The sequence below is a fragment of the Corylus avellana genome, chromosome 2, assembly GCF_965113065.1.
Source record: "Corylus avellana chromosome 2, dhCorAvel1.hap1.2, whole genome shotgun sequence".
NCBI classification, from domain to species: domain Eukaryota; kingdom Viridiplantae; phylum Streptophyta; class Magnoliopsida; order Fagales; family Betulaceae; genus Corylus; species Corylus avellana.
Window position 1 is genome coordinate 23,507,058 of NC_142491.1, and position 12,872 is coordinate 23,519,929.

The 12,872-nt window shown below is 33.7% G+C and overlaps 1 protein-coding gene across 1 annotated transcript; it reads right to left on the reverse strand.

The window, feature by feature from the left end:
• Positions 1-4,301: 4,301 nt before the first annotated feature.
• On the reverse strand, positions 4,302-6,843 carry LOC132179619 (endochitinase). The gene is made up of 3 exons (XM_059592365.2): positions 6,404-6,843; positions 6,152-6,302; positions 4,302-4,835 (listed from the first exon to the last, which is right to left on the reverse strand). Exons 1-3 carry the CDS (start codon positions 6,834-6,836, stop codon positions 4,466-4,468), a joined length of 954 nt encoding a protein of 317 aa, XP_059448348.2. The 5' UTR covers positions 6,837-6,843; the 3' UTR covers positions 4,302-4,465.
• Positions 6,844-12,872: the final 6,029 nt, after the last annotated feature.

Here is a 12,872-nt window from a genome sequence, read left to right on the forward strand (position 1 = left end):
GTGCAAAGAATCATATTTGGGTAAAACACCTAGGAATATGAACAAAAAATTATCGACCCCAAATAGGCCATTGCCGTTTATATCGAAGGTCACTCCCAATGGCTTTCACTTGGAGGACTACGTCTCTCAAGAGCCCTTGCCTTCCAAAGTCAGTATTTCCTCCAGAGTCTTCTGCACCTTTCCTCTTCCTTCAGAAATAGATGGGTAGCAGAGTAAACGCCAGGGGCACGCTTCAACCTATCTTCATGAACACTAATAAGTTGAGCCTCAAGGTTGGCAATCCGATGATCCCGCAAATCCAACTGGCGATCTCTTAAAACTATTTGATGGTCCTTCATTTCAACGTCGGCCACCAATTCTGCCACCTGATTTGAGCGATCTCTAAGGCATTGCTCTCGCATCTCAAGCAACAGGCACAATCCAGCAACCTCTACCTTGGAAGAACGAGGAACTTTTGACAGGTACGGTTCGCCTAAAGATGGGATGAAAATTCTCCATCCTCATACGGCGGCCAAACGGCTAAAGCAACCGATGACTCCGTCTCCGCCAAACTTCAAGATGAAATTGCACCCCTTATTTTTGTAGCATTGTATTTCGTAATCACAAGATTACCAACAGATCCTTCTCTCACTGCCCCTTATCCTTTCCTCCTAACCTCAAAACTAAACTTTGATTTGACTTATCACTTTGATCAAACCTATTAGGATTTTTTTGCAACTATTCCTCAAATGTGTTAGCATGGATGAAGTACCTAGCCTTCTAGTGTGACAACTAAACAATTTGGAGGCTTTGCTAATTAATTATTGCTAATCAAGAAATTGAGGTACTTGAAAAAGAACTAAACAAGGCTTAAGCATCTTTTTTAGGTGCAGTGGACGAGTCAAGTCTAACTTATGGCATCAAGTCTAAACTGCAATTTTAAAGGTTTAACAGCGATTTTGCCAAATGCGTAATTGTGTTTTTAAAAATTACGTTTTAAAATCGTTATTTTGAAATCACACATTTTGAAATCACAAATTCAAACAGATTCTTAGAGCATGTTTGAGATTATATTTGAAAAATATAGTTTTTAAGTCAAAAGGCGTTTTTTGACAAAAGTTTCATTTTTAAGCTTTTGTCAAAAGTGCGTTTTGGCCATTTTTAGGATTTTGGGACCTTTAAAAGCTATTTCAATTTTTTTTTACCAAACAAATACCTTTTTCTTTAAACGGACTTCTTGAATGCTAAACGCACTTTTAAACACTTCAAACGCACACTCAAACAGGCCCTTAATATAAAATTTTGTGTAAAAATTGTCTATTTTTATTTTCAATAAATGCGCCGACAAACATATTCAAGGATTATATGTATCTATATATATTTATATATTTATGGGTCTCATATTTTATGTGGCCGTTGCAGTATTTTGCCTGGACAATAGAATAAAATAAGAGAAAGATTTGTTTGTAATTAAAAAAATATGTAATTTTTGTATTAAATGATGTATAACCTTCCTTATTAAAATGTGTATGACACATAACCTTATTAATATATTTTTGTCTATATAAATAATATGGCTAATCCATTTTATCTTTCTTGTAATATAGGCTATTGTAACTAGGATTTAGTTTAGTTTTTTTTTTTTTTTTTTTGACATGTATGCACAAGAAGGGTGAGAGAGGATTCGAACTAGTGATTTCCACTTCATAAGGTGTAATTTCCAACCATTGAGTTATCCCTTAGGGATTTAAGATTTAGTTTGATAGCATACAACGACATAGTGATGATAAGTGATTCGAAATCGTAACAGCAACCAACTAAAATCAACTACATCTAATAGTAAGTATAAATATAAAATATCAAAGAAAAAAATAATGATAGAATTACCGAGAAACAAAATATCAGAAACGACAAAAGAACATAGGCGATAACAGAAATACATTTAGTTTTGAACAATTTTTAGATTTTAAACATGCTAATAGGGGCGGACCCAGGTGAGCACAGGCTTCCCAAAATTTTAAAGCTCACGCTAAACTTTTTATTTTTTATTTTTTTTTCTCTGAAGGGTTAAATACCTTATCCTTCTATGTAGTTTAACTTTTTTATTTTTTGTTCCTTAAAATTTATTTTTTATCACATAAAGTACTTTTAATTTGTCTAAAGACGGGAATGGTACCTTTGTCTAAATTTCATCTAAAATTTGACAGAACACCACACTAACATCAATAACAAATTGACACGTATCTATATAATTAATTAAAAATAATAATTTTTTTAAAAAAGTTAAAAAATTTTAAAAATTATATTTAATCATTATTATTATTTTTTTAAAAAAAAGAAAATGTACAGCCACCCCGAATAGTTAATCTGTAACTCACATGTCTTCAAAAAGTAGCTCAGTCACCTGATAATTATGCTTATAGATATTACTAGTTTGAATCACTTTCATCCATTTCTCTCTCCACCTTATATATAATGTTGTAATTTAGGATGGGAGGAATGCTACAATGCATTTTACCCACCATGTACTCACCATCTCTTCACTCGCATTTAGGATGATGCGGTTACTCAAACCCAAGAACTAGAAACGAAAAATCCCCCGCCCAAGCTTCTTGCTCTGGCGACCATCCACCTCCTTGTCAGACCTACCCACCTCCTAGTAAGGCCTATACCCATCTCCCAGTGAGATTTCCTCCGCCTTGTGCGAGAGTCGATCTTTTTGGGTTTCTATCTTGTTACCCAGCATCTAAACCTTCTTTTTGAAGCTCTGTTTAGCAGATTCGGTATTCTAGATCTGTTTTTTCTCTTCTTTGCTGGCTCAGGTTCCTTAAACCCATTCCTCCGTGGGTTGGTTCTCTTTTTCACACATCCCCTACTTGCTCTTTGGGGATTTGAAGTGGTTGGTGCTCTGCATTTCAGCTGCTATCTCTGATTGAGCTACGCAGGAACTGTTGTATGGCCAATTAAAGCCCTTGCTTGGAACTGTCGTGGTCTAGCCCGTGGCCCGACAATTCGAGCTCTGAGGGCGCTAATCAGAGCTCATCGGCCTGATATCCTTCTTCTTTCTGAAACTAAGGTTTACTCTGCTCGTTTTCAAGCTTCTTTATTTAGTTCTAGTTTTTCTGGCTGGTAAAAAAGAAATATAAAAACATTCCCTTTCTTTCCCCCGCTTTTGCAGTATTTTGCCTGGACAATAGAAAAGACTCACCTTGATGTTGTTTCCTCTCTCTTTCTTACTCATAAAAAATAAAATAAAATAAAAGAGAAAGATTTGTTCGTAATTTAAAAAAATATGTAATTTTTGTATTAAATGATGTATAACCTTTCTTGCTAAAATGTGTATAACACATACCGTTATTCATATATTTTAGTTTATATAGATGATATGGCTAATTCATTTTATCTTTCTTGTAATATTGGTGATTGTAATTAGGATTTTTTTTATTTTTTTTTATTTTTTTGACATGTCCACACAAGAGGAAAGATAGGATTCGACTTAGTAATTTCCGCTTTATGAGATATGGTCTCCCGCCAATTGAGTTATCCTTTGAAAACTTAAGATTTAATTAAATAGCATACAACGACATAGTGATGATAAATGATTAGAACTCGTAACAATGACCAACTAAAATCAACGGCGTCTAATAGTAGGTATAAATATAAAATATCAAATAAAAAAATAATGATAGAATTACCGAGAAACAAAATATTAGAAACGATTAAAGAACATAAGGAATAAAAGAAATACAAAACGAATGTGAGTCATATTTTAGTTTTGAACATTTTTAAGATTTTAAACATGCTAGGGGCGGACCCAGGTGAGCACGGGCACCCCAAAATTCTGAAGCTCTCCCTAAACTTTTATTTTTTATTTTTTTATTCTAAAAATTTTAAAAGCTACTACCTTGGGCTTCTTTTTTTTTTTTTTTTTTTTTTTTTTTTTTAAGATATACTCCTAAAAATTTTAAAAACTACTTCCTTGGGTTTTCTTTTTCTTTTTATTTATTTTTTTTTAAAAAAATTGTTTTCCTTTTATTTATTTTTAATTTTTATATATATATATATATAGGGAAATGCTAAGTGTTCTTCTAGTGTTCTCTTGGTGTCCTTTTAAATGCATGTGATATAACTTTTAAAATCACCAATAGACTAAAAATCAATAATGATAATCTTAAACTCAACGATAATTTTAAAAGTCACATCACAGGACACTAGAAGAATACTAGAAAAATACCTAACGTTTTCATATATATATATATATATATATATATATATATATATGTGTGTTTTGCATATGCACTAATCTGTTTGAATGCGGGACATCACATCAAATATTCAAATTTATTAATTTCTTCTTTATTCAGCTAGTAACGTAGAAACTTTCTGGATAAGAAAATCTCTCCAATTACATATAGGGTTTATTGTCTCCTTCATCATTATACGTGTTTGAACCTTTATTTGCCTTGAACCATAGCAGCTAGTTAGCCTAGGCAAAAGGCTTCTGATTATAGCAGTCTAGGTTGTCCCCATAGCTTACTCCCAGTATGTCGCAGTACCTTTTGTAAAATCCAATCCTATCAGCCACTCTATTATCAGCACCATGCCCACATTCCAGCCCACCGTTGATTATGTTGGTGATCACACCATAGCCTGGAACTCGACCGGCTGAGCTGTCCGCAGCGGACGGTGTCCATTTTCCGATGATGACATCATGGCTAGATGGCTTGTTTCCCTGTGGGGTCATCCAAAACCATATGGATGTCTTGAATGATATTGTTGGGTCTGTGGCTACCAGATCCGGATTGTTTAGGAGATCAACTCCAATGGCTCTACCCGCTTGCCCATAATTGTAGTTGCTGTCAAAGCCAACCAAATAATCAAAATGTCAAAAGTCAAGGTCAAAATCTCTGATATTATATGTAGGTTTGTCAATTTTGGATACAACTTGCAAACCAATATGAATTCTAAATAAAATTAGCAGATTAAAATTAAGGGTTAAATACCTCAAAATCTCCTAGAGTTTACCAACTTTATTTTTTCTTCCTTGGTGTTTCATTTTTATCACAGGACCCCCCTGGGGTTTTGATAAAAGACCAATTTAGTCCATCCGTTAGTTGACCGTTAAGACTGACACGTGGACCAATTAGATGTTGACACGTGACACCTATTTAATTTAAAAAAAAAAAAAAAAAAAAAAAGGAAAAAACTGGGGGTGGCCGAGCCACCCCCTTGGCCATTTGGGGGTGGCCGAGCCACCCCCACCCCCATTTGGCCGGATGGGGGTGGCCGAGCCACCCCTAGGCACCAGGGAGTGGCTCGGCCACCCCTTGGTGCCCAGGGGGTGGCTCAGCCACCCCCATCCGACCAGATGGGGGTGGCCTGGCCACCCCCATGGCCTCAGCCACCCCCAAATGGCCAAGAGCCACCCCCAGTATTTTCCTTTTCTTTTTTTTTTTTTTAAATACATTTTTTTAATTAAAAAAAATAAATAAATAGGTGCCACGTGTCAACATCTGATTGGTCCACGTGTAAGTCTTAACGATCAACTAACGGTCAACTAAAAGATGGACTAAATTGGTCATTTATCAAAACCTCAGGGGGGTCCTGTGATAAAAATGAAACCCCATGGAAAAAAAATAAAAGTTGGTAAACCTTAGGGGGATTTAAGGTATTTAACCCTAAAATTAAATACTATGACTTAATTTAATTAATGGGGTTGGCCCACTACGTACGTTTCATTCTCTTCGATCTTATCTTTGATTGCTTTTTCTGAAGTCGCACCGGGAGCTAGTGCTTCCTATCTAAGAATTGCTCCATGGGTCTTCTTAAGATTTACTTATGTAACTTTATAACTATCTCTTGATACGATTTTAACTGACACATGATATTAAAGCTAGTAACACAACTTGTGAACCCGACATAAACTCAATACAAAATTATTAAATTAGGGTTTAGGAATTTTACTCATTTAATTAAATAAATCGAGTTAGAGTTAACCTATATAATCTTGTACTCAAACAAAACTCGAACATAATTATATATTTAATTGTTTAGTGAGATGTGTTGGGTGTCATTTTATAGCAAATCTTTTGTCCATCTCTTTTACAAATTCATCAATAAATCAGCGAGACCCACATAGCAAACTTTTCTCATATTTAATTCAAAAACTTACTGAGTGAGTTGAATTGGTCCCCGGCCATAATATTGTTTGCCCGGAGCGCACGGCCACTGGGTGGACTGCGTACAGTAAGTTTGCTTGTTGATTTCTGTAACAAAGCAATAACCCCATGCATACGGGCCATCTGGTGCACTTGCCCATCCTCCTACACAAAATAGAATTAATTAATCATCTTAATTTCGCAATTAAATTCAACAAATTAATCCAAAAACAAAAAATAAAAAAGCAAAAAAATTGCTTTCTCACCAGTTGTCTCATGAGAGGTTTGAGCCAAGAAAGCTGCAATCTCCCTTTTACGTGTATTAACATCACCACTTGTGCCGAAGCCGGGAAAAGATCGTGCAGCAGCGATGAAACCATTGTACGTGTAGAACCCATTACTCTTACACCGCGGATCGTTGCGATATTTAAGCAACTGGTCGAAAAGGGTGGAGCTGATGATGCTGGCAACGTCGCCGCCGCCGCTGGGAGTGGGGGATGGGGTCGGAGTTCCGCCAGCTTTACAATTGCTCTGGCAACCAGTCCCACAGTATTCAGGCGTGGTGCCACACCACCCAAACTTGCTACAACATAGCCCATTGGGACATACAGCTCCGCCGGCCTGTCTTCCACATTGTTCTGCGCAGGCTCCAAGCAAGAAAGCTAAGAAGAGAACCAAAGTGTAGAGGTTCATTTTCATCTTTGAAGATGTGTATGTTGAAGTGAGTAATGGTGGTGGGTATATATAGGGGAGTGTAGGGGGTTTTGCTTGACTGTTAATTATTCTATTCAAAATGGGTTGGCTGATATGATAGAGAGAGAGAGTCATTAAGGACCTAAAAGGATCCTCTCCATTTCCTTTGAAAAGACCATTTTGTCCTCCTAACTTGCACTAACCGGATCCTCTCCATTTCCATCAAGGACACCCTTTGTTAGAGCTAACAACCTTGATTCATTGACGAACCACATGCAACCTAATCAAAAGGAATAGGATCCTCTCCATTTCAAAATCCCTCAATTTTCTCTATTTAGTGCATTTTGAAGAGTATTGCATTTAATGCATTACTATTATTAAAATTTTTGGACAATACTACCCTTAAAAATGCACTAAATAGAGAAAATGGAAGAATTTTAAATGGAGAGAATCAGCAACACGTGACAGGATCGTAAAAAGAATGAATGACTTTCAACTTGAAGAAACAAGGATCAAAAGAGAAAGTAAGCAATTCATCAATTCGTTCAAACACATACTACTTCAAGAACACAGTCTTTCGTTCAAACACATACTACTTCAAGAACACTCTCTCTCTCTCTCTCTCTTGGCGGAGAATGACTTTGTATAAGGTCCAAACTAACTTAGGCATTGAAAATATTCCTAAGGTCATCCCCGGCAAGCTTCTAAATTATTCGTTTAAGTGATTTTAGGTCCTCCTCAACGTGCAATTGGCTGTGCATATTTCAACATCATCAACATCCATGGTTTAAATTTTCATTAATTATTTACCAAGAGAAAATAAAAAGGTTTTAAACAAAGCACGTATTATAATACATATTATTTTAGGGTCATGCTTTTCTATCATATAAATCTCATGTCTAAATATTTAATCAATAACTCACTTGTTTCTAAGGGGTAGCTCAATCGAGTGAAGACTACACCTCAATATTTAATCAGTAACTCACATGTCTCCAAGAGGTAGCTCAGTTACTTGGGAACTATGCTTTATAAAGTAGAGATTACTAGTTTGAATCTCTTTCACCCATTTCCATCCGCTTATGTGAACATGTCAAAAAAAAAAAAAATCAATAATATGCCTTATATATAATGTTGTAATTTAGGATGATGCGGTAGTGCCTATGAGCCTTTAGATCAATATTTATTAAAAAATACTAATAATAACTCCTAAATATTTACTAGATATACAATTGAGATAGAAAGTTACTCCTGAAAGTAACCATCTCTTATTTTATAGGGGTAGATAATCCAAGCAATCCGTAATCAAAGAATATTTCCTATCAATTTTAAGTTTGAAAAACTAATGCTATAATTCACTTATTATTTCATTTTCTCACTATGTTTAATAATTTTTTTTTTTTTTTTTTTTTTTGAAATGGTTCTCATTAAACAAAGAATCAAGTCTCAACAGGTACAACCTCTTCCACATAAAACGGGAAGTCCTCCCTCCATTCATTACCCTCCCCATACATAAACGGAATTTTTGCTAGATGATGTGCAGCTCCATTCGCTGATCTGCTAACCTATTGAACTACCCAGCCTGGTGCCTCTCGATTTCATCTTTAGTCCACACATTAATAATTGAGTAATGTTATTTAGTCCACACAACTTTATAAATATATATAAAAGCTTTTCATGCAATCCAGAATAGAATTACACTTAATAATTAATTCCCATCAAAAGTATAGCAGGAATATTACCCTTTCTCTTACAAGGTCCGCATTATCTTCTCGTAGGAAATTCCTTATGTGTAGATATTTCCTCATAGTGCCCTATAATCCGGAGGGTAGTATAAGGCACTATGGATTGTCATAGCACCATTGATTGTGAGTTAATTTGGTCATAATATATATTAACTTCGTGCAGCACCTATTAAATGAAAAAAGTTCACATATTTTAGGGTAATACCCTTTTCAAAAATTTATAGAATAAGGCAGTATAGGGCACTATGGATTGGAGGGGTAGTTTTGTCTTTCACTTTTTGAGATGACAAAAATACTCCTCCACTATAATTAACTATCCAGTTCATTTGAAATGGAGATGATTGGACAGAAATTTCCTCCAAACCAATATGGAGGAAATGTCTTTCAACCCATGCAAAATAGTGCTAAAGTGCCTATAAATATTTAAAAGACACATTAAATTTAGTCTAAATTAATAAATTGTTATTAATGAGGTTAAGAATTTAATATGCCTTTTAAATGTTTATAGACAGTTGACACTATTTTATATGGGTTGAAGGATATTTTCTTCATACCGGTTTGGAGGAAATTTCTGTCTGAGAGGATCCTAATTCCTATAGATTGTCATAGCACCATTAAACGTGGGTTAAGTATATTAACGAATCTGGTCATAATATTAGCTTCTTGCAGCACCTAATAAATGCCAAAATTTTCCAAATTGTAGGTTAATACCCTTTCCAAAAATTTCTATACCACACAACCATATATAATATACCTTAGCCCATATTATACACCTACCCTTACCCTTAACTTAAGTTAGTAGGGCAGAATAATACACCATCGTGGATTTGGATAAAAATCATCCTATTTTTATAATTCTTTTATTTGCCAAAAAAGAACTTTTACCTATTTTGGCTAGAGAGTACATATAAATGTTATTTATTCAGTAATTATGCCCACACTTATAACATGGGAATGTAGCTCAATTGGTAGAGCCTTCATCGGTGCTTTGATAAAAGGAACCGGGATCCATATACCTCGCGTTTCCATATTTTTTTATTTTTAAGAAAAAATAAATGAAACTTTTGAATATAAAAAAATAAAGAAGTATTTTATTCTATAAATCTAACTTTCACACAAGAATTTGTTTTGGAATCTGAAAGTGATTTGGATGAAGATGAAGGTGATAGAGGAGGAAAAGAAAAAATTCGTATTCGAAAACAGATTCAGCTCAACTAAATTGGGTTGAGTTGAGATCCGGCCAAATTGAATTGGGTTGGTCATGGTTATTATTATTATTATTATTATATGTGTGTGTGTTTGCAATATGGACACCACATCAATACAAATGATATGAGGGCTGCACCTCCAATATTCAAATTGATTAATTTCTTCTTTATTTATTTAGCTGTAACGTAGAAACCTTCTCATTGGACAAGAAAATCTCTCCAATTACATATACGGTTTATTGTCTCCTTCATTATTATACGTGTTTGAACCTTTATTTGCCTTGAACCATAGCAGCTAGTTAGCCTAGGCAAAAGACTTCTGATTATAGCAGTCTAGGTTGTCCCCATAGCTTAATGACCTTGATTCGTTGACAAATTAAACCACACGCAACCTAATCAAAAGGCAACACGTGACAGGATCGTAAAAGGAATGAATGGCTTTTAACTTGAAGGAACAAGGATCAAAAGAGAAAGTAAGCAATTCATCAATTCGTTCAAGGACATACTACTTCAAGGACACTCTCTCGCTCTCTCACTCCCTCTCTCTCTGTAGGGAGAGTGACTTTTATAACGTCGAAACTAACTTAGGCATTGAAAATATTCCTAAGGTCATCCCGGCAAGCTTCTAAACTATTCGTTTAAGTGATTTCAGGTCCTCCTCAACATGGAATTGGCTGTGCATATTTCAACATCGATCATCAATATCCATGTTTTAAATTTTGATTAATTATTTACCAAGAGAAAATAAAAGGTTTTAAACAAAGCACAGATTATAATACATATTATTTTAGGCTCACGCTTTTCTACCATATAAATCTCATGTCTAAATATTTAATTAGTGAATCACCTGCCTCTAAGTTGTAGCTCAGTTAAGTGAGGACTACGCCTCAATATTTAATCAGTAACTCACATGTCTCCAAGATGTAACTCAGTTACATGGGAATTATGTTTCATGAAGTAAAAATCACTAGTTTGAATCCCTTTCACCCATTTCCATCCCTTTATACGGACATGTCAAAAACAAAAAAAATCAATAACACACCTTATATAATGTTGTAATTTAGGATGATGCGGTAGTGCCTACGAGCCTTTAGATCAATATTTATTAAAAAAAAATAATAATAACTCCTAAATATTTACTAGATATACAATTGAGTTAGAAAGTTACTCCTAAAAATAACCATCTCTTATTCTCTTATTTTGTAGGGGTAGATAATCCAAGCAATCCGTAATCAAAGAATATTTCCTATCAATTTTAAGTTTGAAAAAGTATTGCTATAATTCACTTATTATTTCATTTTCTCACTATGTTTAATAATTGCGTAATGTTATTTAGTCCACACAACTTTTATATATATATATATCTCCTACTTGTATTCATGACCCATTATTACTAGAGCAATCTGCTCTAGTTTTGTGATTTTCTAATGAGAAGTAACTATCTTTGCTCAAAAAAAAAAAAAAAAAAAAAAAAGAAAGGTGCTGCATGCATGAAGCTAATATTATGACCAAATTTACTCAGAATTAATGGTGCTATGACAAGCCATAGTGCCCTATACTACCCTACGGATTATAGGGCACTATGAGGAAATATCCACACATAAGGAATTTCCGACGAGAAGATAATGCGGACCTTGTAAGAGAAAGGGTAATATTCCTGCTATACTTTTGATGGGAATTATTAAGTGTAATTCTATTCTGGATTGCATTAAAAGCTTTTATATTTCCACTATAGAGGAAATATCTTCAACCCATGTAAAATAGTGCCACTACAAAAAACTTGATGATTTCTGACGTGACAAATAGTAACCAAATTTTGCCACGTCAGTAATTATTGACGTGCCAAAAGTGGCACATCAACAATTTTTTTTTTTTTGACGTGTTGAATATGCCACGTCAATATTTATTGACGTGTTACATTCAACACGTCAGGAAATATTTGACATGTCTGAAAATTTAAATTCAATTTAATTGTTAAAATTTTATTTAAATAACTTAATATTTAAATATTTATTGACGTGCTAAAATTAGACAAGTCAAGAAATATTGACGTGTCAATATTTGACACGTCAGGAAATTTAAATTCAATTTAATTGTTAAAAATTTTATTTAAATAACTTAATATTTAAATATTTATTGACGTGCTAAAATTAGACACGTCAATATATATATATATATATATATATATATATATATCAGGTTTATTTATATTATATATATTTCATCTAATTTTTGTTTTTTATTAGGAAGGATTTTAAATGAAAATGAGACTTAAAATCTTTCCAGATCTTTATTAAATAACTGCTCTTAGCTTTTTTATTTGAATTTCTTTGATTTATTATTCTCCATGTAGTAATATAGAAATAAAAAAAAAAATATATATATATATATATATATATATATATATATGTTTTCTACTCTATTTCTTTTTCTTTTTTTTTTTCACTCAAAAAAACTATTTATTTGCATGTAGTAAAACACTACTATTTTTTTTTTTTTTTGGACGAGCTAGTTTAGCACGTCAGAAATTTCTGACTTGCTAAAACTAACACGTAAGAAAAAAAAAAAATAGCGGGACATTCAATTTTAATTTTGCCTTTTCTTTTCCTCTTTTATTATTTATTCTTTCCTCCAGATCTTCTTTTCTTATTTAATTCCAAATCTTCTTTCCCTCTCTCAATCTCCCTCTTCTCTCTGCACGCAGCAAAAGCTCCCTCTTCTCTCTCAATCTCTCTGAATCTCCCTCTTCTCTCTCAATCTCTCTGCACGGCAGCAGAGCTAGAAGAAAAGTAGATCAATAAAAAGAAAAGGAAAAGGAAAAGAGAAGAACAGAAGCAGAAGAAAAAAAACAAAAAGGAGAAGAGAAGACGATCGAAGAAGAGAAAAAGAAGAAGATAAGATAAGAAGATTTGTTGGGTTTTTGAAGATTTGTTGGGTTTGACGTTTGAGTTTTTGATTTATATATATATAAATCCAGAAAAAATTTTAAAAAAGAAAAATTATTATTCTTTTCAATAATTTTTAAATTACTGACGTGCCAATTTTGACACGTCAGAAAATTCTGATGTGTTACATCTCACACGTCAAAAATT